This window comes from Quercus robur, chromosome 4 (genome assembly GCF_932294415.1).
Source record: "Quercus robur chromosome 4, dhQueRobu3.1, whole genome shotgun sequence".
NCBI lineage: Eukaryota > Viridiplantae > Streptophyta > Magnoliopsida > Fagales > Fagaceae > Quercus > Quercus robur.
The window spans coordinates 74,042,412-74,056,870 of NC_065537.1; the positions used below are offsets into that span (position 1 = coordinate 74,042,412).

The window sequence follows — 14,459 nt, forward strand, 5'->3', positions numbered from 1 at the left end:
AAAAAAAAAAAAAAAAAATTATCTTGAAACGCAAACGTGCGTTTGGAACGCACTCTTAGATAAGTAGAGTAAAAGCAATTTTGTTGGATGTTTAAAATTGGGGGTCTAAAAAAGTTATAGTGTTTTACACTATTGAGCTATCAGTAATTACAAATAGAAAGGGAAGTTTGAACCTTAAATGTCATGGATAAATTTAAGTCTTGAAATGTTTTAACTGGTCTTGAAGTTACTGAATTAGCATCCACTAGCAATTAAATATCATTTCTGCTCCAATAGCTACTTCAATGAAGTAGAGGGGGGTTAGGATGATGATGACTTCAAATGATTTATCATACCTCCAACCGCCCGCACTAGTTTATACTTATACAAATTATGTTAAATTGTTAATCATTCTTTGTCAGTGAGGAATGGATTAGTTTGAGTCGTCATGAAATGGTTGGAATGAGCATCCTTGCAATTATATATACTTTCATTTTTGGCATTCGCTTTCTTTGCAGATCATTTTCAATCAGTTTATAAATAAATTAGATTCAAGATTGTAAGCAAGTAGTTAAATTATCTGTTTTTTTAGCATACAATAACTATCACTTTGAGGTGTCCTAGTTGCATTGGACAGACCTCCAACAGCCATTAATTACTAGTTTTAAAATATATTGTTCATCATCTTTAAGCGTGTCAATTCATCTAAGCTTAAAAAATAATCCTAGCATGTACAACCAAAGCCAGCAATAATGGTGGGTTCCAGTTAGTTCAATGGGTAAAGTCTCTGATGGTTGTATAAAATATCTGAAGTTCAATCCCCGCCTACACAAAAAACCGATTGGTGTCTTTATCATCTAGAACGGATCCTATAAATTAAAACTCTCGCTCAAAAAAAAAAAAAAGCCAGCAATAATGTCCCATCTGCGAAAGGGTATGAACCCAACCTAAAAACAAGGACTATATCTACTTATATCGGCCAATAAACTCTTTTAACTCGATAAATTCCTTCTTTCATTGACTTTTTAGTAGTTGGTAGAAACCGTGCATGTCTAATTTGATTTATTGAGACCATGTCTAATAAGAACCCAAATTTTAGCCATCATACTAGCAGTGTCTTTTAAATAGCTCAAGCAAAACCTGTAACCCATGTCCCACTAATGTCTCTCAAAATATCACCCCAGTGTCATGTCGGTCTCTTGGTTTATCTCACTTTAAAAGCATCTCCATGTTGGTAAATTTTCTCCCCTTAGAAATTTTCTTATTCCGGTGGGTTCATAAACTACCCTAATCCCATAGAAAAAACAAGATTCCAAGGCCGGAATAAACAGAAACCATGAAAAAACCTTGATAATCAATAATTTAAGGTATAACAAGTCATTAATCCACATACAAAAACCTTAAATAATAATGTCACATCTATATCTATATATTATTAAAACTTGAAGCGTAGTATTTAATGTTGCTACGCTCACATTGAGCCATGTAAGCAGCCATGTCATTTCCATAATATTTTTTTGTATTTTCCCAACAATTTTAAAATATATTTATCAATTTTAAAATAATAACATAAATCTCACCACTATCTCCACCATAAAGCCCATTTATTAATTCCCACCACTATCTCCACCATAATTCCACCACTATATCTATATCTATATCAGTTTCTCTCTTCATCTTTGCCAAAACCTACAGTTTCAAACTCTTAATCTAATTCTCACTGGCACTTTCCCTTAAAAACCAATAAACACAACGTTTCAGCTTTAGGAAGTTACAAATCCCACCTCTATCTCCACCATAAAGTCCACTTCCTATTAAATTAATTCCTACCACTATCTCCACCACTATCTCCACCATAATTCCCACCACTATATCTATATATCTATATCTATATCTACATCAGTTTCTCTCTTCATCTTTGCCAAAACCTATAGTTTCAAACTCTTAATCTAATTCTCACTGGCATTTCCCCTCAAAAACCAACAAACACAACGTTTCGGCTTTAGGAAGTTACAAATCTCACCTCTATCTCCACCATAAAGCCTACTTCTTCCCACCTCTATCTCCACCATAAAGCCCATTTATTAATTCCCACTACTATCTCCACCATAATTCCCACCACTATATCTATATATCTATATCTTTATCTATATCAGTTTCTCTCTTCATCTTTGCCAAAACCTACAGTTTCAAACTCTTAATCTAATTCTCACTAGCATTTTCCCTTAAAAACCAACAAACACAACGTTCTGGATTTAGGAAGTTCCAAATTTGTACCTTTCATATTCCTTCTCCCTCAACTTCTTTCTCTCTCTACATTCTTCTCTATGTCCCTCTATCTAAAACGCCAAAGCAACCTTCTCTCATTCTACAACCCTTCCTCCTTCTTGTCTCTTGCCTTTCTTTGAATCTAACAACGATGAAGAAGCATGATACTTGACATAAAGCCCAATTCATGGAAATGCAAATCGAAACATATGGGAAGAATAGAAAGTAGTTTTTTTTTTTGGATCAAGAAATGGATGTGTGAATATATATGGAGACTATGGCGATAATTAGTTGGTTGATAAATATTTAATTTGCAAATAATTTGGAGGCCATGCTTAGCAAGTTGTTATATTTAAAGTTGTTTTAATATGTGGTTAAACGGTATCCTTTATTGTGAAGCAAACTGGCTGTGTTAGATAGTGATTATTTAGAGTTTTGTTGTTACATTTGAATTATGCATCAATTCATAATTTTTGTGCTACTATTTAAACCCTTCTTTAAACTTGGATAAATTTCATAGTGTTACATATGCACAAATAGTTTGATAAAATTCTTAAGTGATGTATCATTGGCCTTTTTTAAAAATGGCATTTTTCATACAATATAACAAAAGTTGCCAACAAATTTTTTTATTTGGATTATGTTTCTCCAACTTAAAATGAATTACTGGCTTCTAGGGATGGCACCTATTCTTTGAACTTGATTTTGGGTTTCTTTTGATTCTATTCTTTTAGAAGACATATACATTCTCCAATTGTAAGTTTTGGTTTGGTTGACAGATCTTGAATTGGCAAGCAAGAAGAAGCTACCTTTAGTAGTTTTAAGGTTGGTAATTAAAGTCATTCATTAACCTAGCAGATGTTCAGGATTGTGTTTGGTTCTAAAGGGGTGGTTTCTCTCTCTACTATTCGATGAAATTTTTTTTTAAATTTAAATTTTATTTTATTTATCTTAGGTCTCATATTGTTTTTCTCATTGTTTAATCAAAATGTAGAAATTCAGTTTAATTCAAGGTCATCAAAGCTGTTGGCCAATATCCTGTACTCATGGGCCTATCTGTTGGGAACTTAATTGCTTGATGAGATGAAATGGTAAGTGTTTTTTCTTGAATCGTCTTTTTGGGTTGCTTTGAATTAATCTATTCTATAGGTGTTCTTTTGGTGTTGCATAACATATGCTCAATGAAATCTCTTTTAAATTTGATGTGAAATCTTTCCATTCAAAGTTTTTCCCCCTCCTCATGTTGTGATAAATCTAAGTAGCTATACTATAGTTATAAAAAATTAATTTTGCTATGCAAATGATTAATTTGGTTATAATAGAAATTTCCCAAATATATTTATTTAAATAAAAAATTAATTTGATTGTAGACAACTTAACTACTTTTATGACTCCATGAATTGACTAATATGTCATTTACTATGATATACAACAAATTTTGTGCATATTGTTTATAGTTTTAATTTTCTTTCTTGCTTGCTTTGCACTTCCTACGAATGGTTTAAATTTTTTTTTCATTGCTTGCTTTGACTAATTTTTCTTATTGTTGATTTCATCAAAGAGCAGTATTACCAACAAAATAAAAATAAAAAATAAAAAAAAGAGAAAGGGAGAATTGAGGCTGTGGGTCATAACAAGTAGGCTTTTTATTTTTTTATTTATAATTTTAAATGTACTGTTATGATTTTATGAGATTGCTATGCCCCTTTGTAAATTATTAGCCATTTGCTCTAACCTCTAAATTTGAAATGATGTCCTAGGACTATATAATGGTTGTTGGAGCATCAAAGCCAACTGCAATGGCTGATGCTAATAGGTTTTCCAGTATGAAAAGGTAGAATGTTGGTGAGTTTTATTTAGTTTCAATTTATTTATAATGTATAAACTATGTTTCACATCTCCGACTTTATGAAGTTTGACGAGTCCAAACAAGTTCCTATAAGTACACTTTGGTGAGATTTTTTATCTTCAAAGAATTGGCATAACAATTATCATGGAATTTATTGTAGCATAGGAACTATAAAGCAACCTGCTATACATAGCCATGAATTTTTATTGGGTAAAATACTATTTTGGTCCCTAAACATTGACCAAAAAAAATTTTTCATCCATAAACTTTAAAAAGTTCTTTTTTCATCCCTAAACTTTGTAAATAGTTTTTTTTAATGGTTTAGAGACAAAAATAGGGATGAAAAGGAACTGATTTCAATAATTTAGGGATGAAAAGTAAAGTTTAAGGACATAAATAAAACAATTCAATAGTTTAGGGATGAAAAATGAACTTTTCAAAAGTTTAGGGACGAAGAATGAACTCCTTAAAGTTCAGGGATGAAAAACAAACTTTTGATAAAGTTTAGGGACCAAAATAATATTTTACCCATTTTGATTCTATATATCTATTATACCAAGCAATGATTGATGCTTTTGAATGCTTCAGATTCTATCCATGATTTTTTCGGTTTTCATGGATAATCTATTGTTTCAGGTTTAGGTTATTCACGATACTCAGATTCAGAGTTTGAACTTTTGGGATTAAGTTTACTGTATATGATTGCATCATTGTGGTGTCCTTCATTGCTTTGAGAAGTAAATTTTGACTTGAACAAATAAGATGAACTAAAGTATGAATGAAATAAGATGCATGTAGCTGTGTTGTCAATTGCCATTACTCGTTAGCTATTAAAATCAAAAACAAATTTACGTGTAATTAATCAATTAGTCATATGGTTACTCTTTCTTCTTCTTTTTCAGGAACAACCTTAACAAACAACTTCTACTCGATTTTTTAATTTTTACTTTTGGGAAGTAAACTTCGATGTTCCTTCCAGAGAAAAAGTTATACAAACATTACAAGAAAAGATGCCCCAAATTGAATCCCCAAGGAAATAATGGTTTGAGTAAAGCACCATCCATTCTATTTTTTTTATTATGATCCTTTCAACCATTGCAAAAACTTGTTGATTATGATCATTCTATCATCTAAGTTACTGACATTAAAGAAAAAGACGCCCCGCCCCAATGAAGGATATAATTGTTTGACTAACACCATCCACTCAAACATCAAAGTTGGATGAGTTTATTTCTATTGCTTGTAGTTTATTTGTTGAGTACAATTTACCAAAGAATCATCCAAGCACAGATACGCTTCCATTAGAAACAAAAAGTCTAGGGACACTTTGCCACAACTTTCTTATGTGTCTATTGAGGATTAGAGTGCTTTAAGTTGTGAACCCAGGTGTAAGTGAAGCGATCCAATTACTAGCTAGTTAACAACTAAGTTGTGGCAAAGCGTATGCAAAATGATGTATCTCTAGAAATTCATCAAATTTAAAAGGACTCAATCAATATGAACAATTTGGTAATTACCAAAAAAAAAAAAAAATGGAGGTTTGAACCATAGATGCCATGGATAAATTTAAGTCCTGAAGTTACTGAATTAGCATCCACTAGCAATTAAATATCATTCCGCTCCAACTGCCCTCACTAGTTCATACTTAATTAATACATATATTGTAAATCACCCTTAGCCAGCCGCCCTCACTAGTTTATACTTAATCCAAATTACTCCCTCCGTCCCACTTTGTTTGTCCTGTTTGAAAAGTCAAACATTTTAAGGGAACATCATTTATTGTTTTGTTTGCCTTATAAAAATGTATAAGTTTACAAAACTACCCTTAAATAAATTTATTAGCTTTTTTTTAAAAAGAGTTATTATTAATGAGGCTTAGGGGTATAATAGGAACATTAGTAAACTAATAACTTTTATTTTTAGAAACAGGACAATATTTTGGGACATCCCAAAATGGAATAGAGGACAAACAAAGTGAGACGGAGGGAGTATGATAAATTGTTAATCATTCTTTGCCAGTGAGGAATGGATTAGTTTGAGTCATGAAGTGGTTAGAACGAGCATCCACTTGCAATTATATATACTCTTATTTTTGCCATTCGCTTTCTTTGCAGATCATTTTCAATGAATTTACAAAATAAATCAGATTCAATAATCTAAGCAAGTAGTCAAATTATCTGTTTTTTTAATATCCAATAACTATCACCTTGCGGTGTTCTAGTTGCATTGGACAGACCTCATACCTGTTCAATTCCACCCTCATTGCAACAATCAAATTATCAATACAAAAAAAAAAAAAAAAAAAAACCGAAAAAATATGCATAGTTTTCAATTTATATCACAGTTTCTCTAAACATCCAAACAAAGTAAAGGAATATCCTCTTTTCCGTACTAAAATTTTAAAATATTTAAACAAGGAAATGGGGTAAATATTCCCCTCCCCTCTTCTCTTCTTACCACCTAAACTACATCATATTAAAAATTAATCTTGAATTTAATAATTACATTGATCAAGAGTTTAAAATATTTAAAATTCTTTCTCAAGCAAATATCCCTTGAGGGTCTTTGCAATGGAGAACAAAGGACCTTAATGCTTTTAGTATCCTAAAACTTTTTAATTAGAGTTTTTATCATAAAATTTGTGGTATATCTTTGTGTTAAAACTTTATTCCCTTTTTATTATGTGTATTTGTCTCTTAAAAGAAAAAAGTATTTGCCAATTGACAGTGTCATTTGTGAAAAGTTCAATTCAATCAAGGGCGGCTCCACTTGGAGGCTAGGGGGTTCAAAGGAACCCCTTGAATTGAACCCAAAAAAAAAAAAAAAAAAAAAAAATTATTATAATATTTTTTATTTTATTTTTCCTATTTTGACACTAAAAATCAAAATTTGAACACCCTAACCTTAAGCCCAACTGAAATAAACTTAAATATAATCATCTTAACCTTTTTTTTTAATAAGATATCTTGACCTTTTTAAACAAAAAGAAAAATCTCAATAACAAATCAATTTGATATAAAATCTGGGAAAAAATTTTAATTAGACCAACAACAAAAGTAGAATTTGCTAATCTTAAACCTTAGAAAAAGTTCATTTAAATCTTAAGAAATTTTAAATTAATCAATCAAATGAGAAATTAGTGGATGAACGATTGTTTGACTATGTACATTGAAACATATATATCTGGTAGGATTGATAATGAAGATATCATGTAATAATTTCAAAATACAAAAAATCGGCAATTGTAAAATTTTATGTATTAAAGTTTTTTTTTTTTTTTTGTGATGTCGATATATTTAATTTATCTTTCATTTAAAATTTTGTATAATTTATATTTCTTATTGAATCTCTTAAAAAATAATTCTATACGGCCACTGAATTCAAGGCAAGTAAGAAACGTTATTTCCTATGGTGGTCTACACTAGCCCACTAGCCAGATCATCGATTTGCGCCCGTATCAATGGACCTACAACGAAAGATGGGTTAAATGTTTAGAGACTCCCCATGGTATGGATCATTATTACATACTAGCTTTTTAATTCTATTTATATTTATTACAAAGAATTTTTTTTTTTTAATAATATTTAAATACACTTTTACTATGTACTAAACACCCAACACATATCTCAATTTACAAATCTAATTACAAACACCATGGGTAGATACCAAAAACTAATTTAACCAAATCTAACTCAAATATCTAAATCTAAAACAATCCAACCAAGTGCATTTGAAGATGCTGATTCAGCATCAGCTAACTTTTTTTCCTTTTGAATTCCAATGTGCCTCTACATTGCTTTATGTGTGGTTATGTGTTCACTACTCATTTCATATCTCAGTTGTTCTTTTTGTTCTTGCTTCTTTCCAATCGACCAAATATTGTTTTCCCTTCTTATTTTCCGCCCTATCATGTCCCTTTTGTGAGGAATAAATATAGACCTTTGTAGATTCCGTTCAGCCCCAACACTTATATACTGCACAAAGTAAATGTATCTTAGAAGCTTGATAAGAAACTATAAAATTTAAATAAATAAAAAATCATAAATGCATATAAACCACAAAGTTTGATCATAATCTACAGTAAACAATACACCAATTGTTTTATTTATTTATTTTATACATAGATTCATTGCGTTATTGAAAGTGTATGGGGAGTCGTAACAGTAGGGCAGAATATGAAATTGCAAAAAGTGTACTCATATCTCCTTGCAATCAAAATCTATTGCAAGTTGGACTACAAATTTGGTTATATAGGACAAAGTAAGTTTTCTTATACATTCACAAACTTATATGCTTCTAATTCAAGGAAAAAATTCAAGTAATTAAAACATAATTAAAAAAAATATAACAATAAAGAAATGCTAGATCCATATGGAAGTTTCCATACAAAAAAAAAAAACCTTAAGTAATACATGAATATTAACAGAAGTTCAAAGTCCTATAAAAGCTCAAATCTCTTAAAACAGTACACCAATATAAGAAATTTGAGTGGTTTATTCTATCTAGGCACAAAGTTAAAAGTAACCTCCAACTTTTTATGGCTTATCCAGACCTTCAAATGCTTTAATATGTCTATAAGTCTCTCATCAAGCTCTCTGATCCATTCAACCACACCCTTTGATATTTCAAAATTAATATATGCTTGTCATTAAACAAATAAATGCATTATTACTACCAGTTTTCTCAAAAGTAACATACTCAACATACTTTTAAAAAAATGCTAAAGCTTTATTACAATCTAGTCAGATTGGAATATTAGTAACCAAAAAAAAGGTCGTTGCATCTACAAAATTTTGATATATCGAGTGAAAAAATAAATCAAACAATAAGACAGCCCCTATATAGGGCACATAAAAATAAATGAAAGAAGGAATATATTCTGTAATAAGAAAACCAAAATATCAAACTGTGGTCTGTAATCAATCATAGAAACAAATATTGGAGTATAAAATCTAATCTCATTAGAAGTAAAGTTTAATTCACTAATGCAAACCTGTATGCAAAAAAAAAAAAAAAGTCCAAGTTCAATACCACTGCCACCACCAAATCAGTAAAAATCTCCAATGTAAGATCACATTCACAGACCCACAATTTTTTTACGAATATACTTTCAAAAACATCGAGCCACCTCTAAATCAAACCCAAATTCACTGAACTAACAATTCATTCTCAGTGACAAATTAAAAAACTTGTAAAAATTCATTCTCAGCATTCCTAGCTACTTCGTAACTGAGAGCCCATGACGCCAAAAATCAGGAAAAAGAAATTTCTATAGGAAATTGATCCAATGGTTTCCTATAGACTAATTTTCATGTGAGAATAGCGAGTTTGTCATGTTGATAATTTCATCTTGCATGATGATAACATCATCTTGTACTCTTCATGCATATGAAGTCCTAAAACACTTGTCACAACCGCTATAAAGCCATTTTTGGACAATTGATGCCTAGATGAAGATGTTCAGCATTATATTTGTGACAGATGAGAAAGGCATAGTGATTGTGAGGAAAACACAATGATTCCATCAAAAGAGGGATTTTTCTTGGAACATAGTTTTCCCTCCAACTCACCATATGGCATTCAACTGATCATCCACATGTGATCAATTTAATAGTCAAGTTACTTAATTAAATATGGCTTAACATGTCATGTGATTAAAGTACATGTGTTTAATCATCTAAATGCAATGTAATTGGTTGGAGGAGATTTCTTCAAACCAATTTAAAGGAAAACTATTATTTTACTTGGAACCCTCATGTTTTGCTTTTAGCAACAGACCTTTGTATAGAGCAACTGGCAATTGAAAGGGTGAGATACTAGCCCCATGAAATATGAATTGGCTATACTGATGCCCACCAGAAATCTATAGCATCATGTCCATACACAAAATTCTAGTTTGCACCTCACAAAAGTGAAAAGTCTAATAATGTCGAGAGAATCTAGTTCCTGTTCATTAAAGAGCACATATCTAGCATTCACAAATCCAGTCAAATGTATGGTTTGCTGCTTATAGAATCTAGTTATGGACATCAGATGCTGTTAGATTTCACATACGTTGTTGCAAAATGACTTGAAATATCTATATTCATAATAATATCATGTAAGATGCATTTCAATTTTATTCACTAATCATCAAGCCCTGTATATGTTAAGGAAGCAATACTGAGAAGCAAATTCAAAACACATTCTGGCAATTTAAGAAACTCTTTTTAGCAATGAAATAAGCTTTACACAACTATCTCTATAAGCTTAATCTGTCAGAAAGCACCACAAATAGTTCCTATTCATTATAGAGTACATAATAGTTCCACTAACTTTCAAATACATAATCTTAAAGGCCATTGTCATTCAATTTTATAGAGAAAAATATAGAAGGGTTCCAACTTGGGAGCCCTATAAGAATTTCCAGGTGATAGCTACCTTGCCTAGAGTAGTGGATGACTCGGTAAGGTCCTTCCTATGTGGGGCCAAGCTTTCCTTGGGCAGAGTCTTTAGTCGCTGTGGTAACCTTGAGCAGGACGAGGTCGTCTATGTCAAGTCGTCTGAGCTTCACTCTCTTATTATAATATTCGGCCATCTTCTGTTGGTACTTCGTCATTCTACTAGAAGCTTTGTCTCTTACTTCGTCCAAACAATCCAGGTTGATTTGCAGATGATCGTCATTGCTTTCTTCATTGAATACCTCTCGCCTGATGCTGGTCACTCCTACCTCGATTGAGATCACTGCTTCAGTGCCATAGGTGAGCCTGAAGGGGGTTTCTCCCATTGGGGTTCTTGCTATGGTTCTGTAGGCCCACAGGACGTTGGGCAATTCTTCTAGCCAGGCACCCTTCGCGTCGTCTAGCTTGGCTTTGATAATCTTGAGCAGTGTCCGATTCGTCACTTCCGTCGCCCAGATGAGGAATCGGTTCACTCTCTTCGCCTATGTCAAGAACCAATTCTCATCCCCAGGGCATTCCCAGGCGAATGGACATACGGACCGAAGCGTTGATAGAGATGGATGAGCTGAGGAATGCCATCAAGGAGAAAACGAACCGAAGCGTTGATAGAATGGTAAGGGCCACGGATTTGCCTTTCACTACAGCAGTCCTCGAATGTCCAGTGCCATCGAAATTTCGTCTGCCTCAACTTGAGCCGTTCAATGGGCTTAAAGACCCTTAGGATCACCTTAATACCTTCAAAACGACGCTGGTCCTTCAACAGCCCCCTAACGAGATACTGTCGCTCCTTCCCCACCACTCTCAAAGGAGCTGCAAGGGAATGGTTCATAAAGTTGCCAACATCGTTCATTGACAACTTCGAGCAGTTGAGCAACGCCTTCTTGCGCCACTTTATTGGAGAGCAATGCCCTAAGAGGCCAGCGGACCACTTACTCACTATTAGGCAAGGAGAAAAGGAAACCCTGAGGTTGTACGTGAAACGTTTCACTCGGGAGACCCTGGAGGTAGACGAAGCTGACGACAAGGTGCAGCTGACGACCTTCAAAGCGGGATTGAGGTCTAGAGAGCTCGTGGCTTCACTCGCGAAGAATCCTCCAAAGATGATGGCAGATATGCTCCAAAAAGCACATAAATACATGAATACTAAAGGTGCATTAGTAGCCATAAGGGATGTAGAGAAGCCAAGAGACAAAGGAAGGAAGGACGACAAGCGTAGGGGACAAAAGAGGGAGCATCCAGATCGTCGGACCAGTGACGGGAATAGAAGGAAAGACGATAAAAGTCCTCGAACGGTAAAATTTACCCCTCTAGTTATGCCTATTGACAAAATATTAACACAGATTAAGGATGAGCACTACCTCAAATGGCCGAAACCATTACATTCATCCCTTAACGTTCGTGATAAGAATAAGTACTGCCAATTTCACAAGGATCATGGCCACTACACAGAAGATTGTCGGGACCTAAAGGAGCAAATAGACGAGTTGATACGAAAAGGGAAATTGCAGAAATATGTGAAGAAGGGGGAGTATAGTAAGTTCAGAAACGGCAATAAGAGCCAGCATGAATCTTCGTCCAGGAGTGATGATCGTCTGTTCCAACCTTCACAGGATGTGATCGGGGAGATAAAGACGATCGCAGGGGGGCCCTTCACATGAGGGTCATTCAGATCCCTTAAGAAAGCATGCCAAAGACAGGTGAATAGCCTCCACATGATACCTCCGTTTAAGCAAAGACGGACGAACCAGGATATGTCTTTCAATGAAGCAGATGCTAGGGGAGTGAAACAGCCTCACAATGACCCTCACAATGACCCTTTGGTCATAATGTTGACTATAGAGGGATTCAACACCAAAAGGATCCTCGTGGACAATGATAGCTCCATAGACATCATCTACCTTCCTGATTTTTAGTAGCTGAAACTAGATCCAAAGAGACTGCGCTCATTTGACTCCCCCCTCGTCAGTTTCAGTGAAGACAAGATATATCCCAAGGGCATAATGACGTTGACAGTAACAGTGGGGACCTACTCGAGGCAGTTGACCCATCAACGAACTTCTTGGTGGTAGATTGCCCCTCATCCTACAATGTAATTATTGGAAGGCCCACACTCAACAAATGGAAGGCAGCCACATCCACCTATTGCCTGAAGGTAAAATTCCCAACTGATAACAGTGTCGGCGAAGTAAAAGGAGATCAAGTCTTAGCTAGAGAGTGCTATCAGGGCCGTCATGGCCGCAAAGGAGAACTATACATGGATGATTGAAGAGAATGATGAAAATAAAATGGAAGCCCTGGAAACAGTGGAACTAGCCGAAGGAGAGACAACCAAGATGACGAGAATAGGGACGATGCTAAGTCCTGAGATGAGAACAAGGCTCGTCTAGTTCCTTAAAGAGAACCTAGATGTCTTCGCATGGAGCCACGAGGACATGCTAGGCATATCTCTAGAAGTAATTCAGCATAGGTTGAATGTGAACTCGACGAAAAAGCCCGTCCAGCAAAGACGGAGAGTCTTCGCCCCAGAACGAGACTAAGCGGTTATAGATGAAGTTACCAAACTGTTGACAGCAAGCTTCATCCGGGAAGTGTACTATCCTGATTGGCTCGTAAACGTCGTCCTAGTGAAGAAGGCAAATGGGAAGTGGAGAATGTGTGTAGACTTCACATACCTGAACAAGGCATGCCCAAAGGATAGTTTCCCTCTATCAAGGATAGACTAGCTCATGGATTTTACAGCCGGACATAAGTTGCTGACGTTCATGGATGCTTTCTCAGGATACAACCAGATAAAAATGGCTGAAGAAGATCAGGAGAAAATTGCTTTCATCACGAATTAAGGACTTTATTGCTATAAGGTAATGCCTTTTTGGATTAAAAAATGTAGGAGCTACTTATCAGAGATTAGTGAACAAGATGTTCAGCAAATAGATCGGTAGGAATATGGAAGTATATGTAGATGATATGCTCGTCAAGAGTAAAGAAGAGCTTGCCCATCTGGACGACTTGAAGGAGACTTTTGCCACCCTCAAACAATACCAAATGAAGCTGAATCCTAGTAAGTGTATTTTTGGTGTAGCTTCAGGAAAATTCTTGGGATTCATGGTGTCCCAGAGAGGAATAGAAGCAAACCTGGAGAAAGTGTAAGCCATAATCAACATGGCATCGCCCAAGACCGTCAAGGAAGTCCAGAAGCTCACAGGAAGGATTGCAGCTCTTAATAGGTTCGTCTTTAGAGCGATGGACAAATGCTTGCCCTTCTTCAAGACCTTGAAGCAGGCTTTCGCCTGGACCGATGAATGTGAAACAGCGTTCCAAGAACTCAAATGTTACTTGAGTAATCCACCCCTCTTAAGTCCGTCCAAGGAAGGGGAAAACCTACATTTGTACTTGGCAGTATCGGCTACAGTTCGTACAAATCCCCAGAAGCCAGAATATGGTAGCAAACGAAGTCTCGAAGCTAGCATTGTCAGAAGAAGGAGGGAAGAGCATGGGCTTGGCAATGGAAGTTCAGAAACACTCCAGTATTGAAGAAGTTCCAACATTTGCAATCCAGAGCACAAACAGTTGGATGACACCAATCGTATCTTTCCTCCAGGACGGGCACCTTCCTCAGAATGTAGAAGAGGCCAAGAAGATCAAGAAGAGGGTGGCCAGATTTACGATCCTTAATGATACCTTATACAAGAGAGGCTTCTCCATGCCTTACTTGAAGTGTGTCGACGAAGAGGAAGCCAAGTACATTCTGGAAGAAATCCATGAAGGGGATTGCGGGGACCATGCTGGCCCTAGATCCCTGGTAAGCAAGGTCATTCGAACAGGTTATTTCTGGCCTACTATGCAGGTGGATGCAGTAGAGCTCGTCAAGAAGTGTGACAAGTGCCAACGATTCGGGAATGTCCAGCGACTTCCAGCAGAGAGAC

General features: G+C 35.0%; 1 protein-coding gene and 1 long non-coding RNA gene across 3 annotated transcripts; both read left to right on the top strand.

Moving 5' to 3' along the window:
- The first annotated feature begins 2,277 nt into the window (after nucleotides 1-2,277).
- On the top strand, nucleotides 2,278-5,173 carry LOC126723692 (uncharacterized). Of its 2 annotated transcripts, none has more exons than XR_007654420.1 (2): nucleotides 2,278-3,135; nucleotides 3,242-5,173. It is a non-coding gene; the product is annotated as an uncharacterized LOC126723692 (long non-coding RNA). The 2 variants fall into 2 exon arrangements; XR_007654419.1 differs by having other exon boundaries at nucleotides 2,278-3,072.
- A 6,064-nt stretch (nucleotides 5,174-11,237) lies between these two features.
- On the top strand, nucleotides 11,238-12,194 carry LOC126722572 (uncharacterized). The gene has a single exon (XM_050425719.1). It carries the CDS (start codon nucleotides 11,238-11,240, stop codon nucleotides 12,192-12,194), a length of 957 nt encoding a protein of 318 aa, XP_050281676.1.
- Nucleotides 12,195-14,459: the final 2,265 nt, after the last annotated feature.

Coding starts and splice junctions, on each gene's coding strand:
- LOC126722572 (XM_050425719.1), top strand. CDS start 11,238: ATGGGCTTAAAGACCCTTAGGATCACCTTAATACCTTCAAAACGACGC.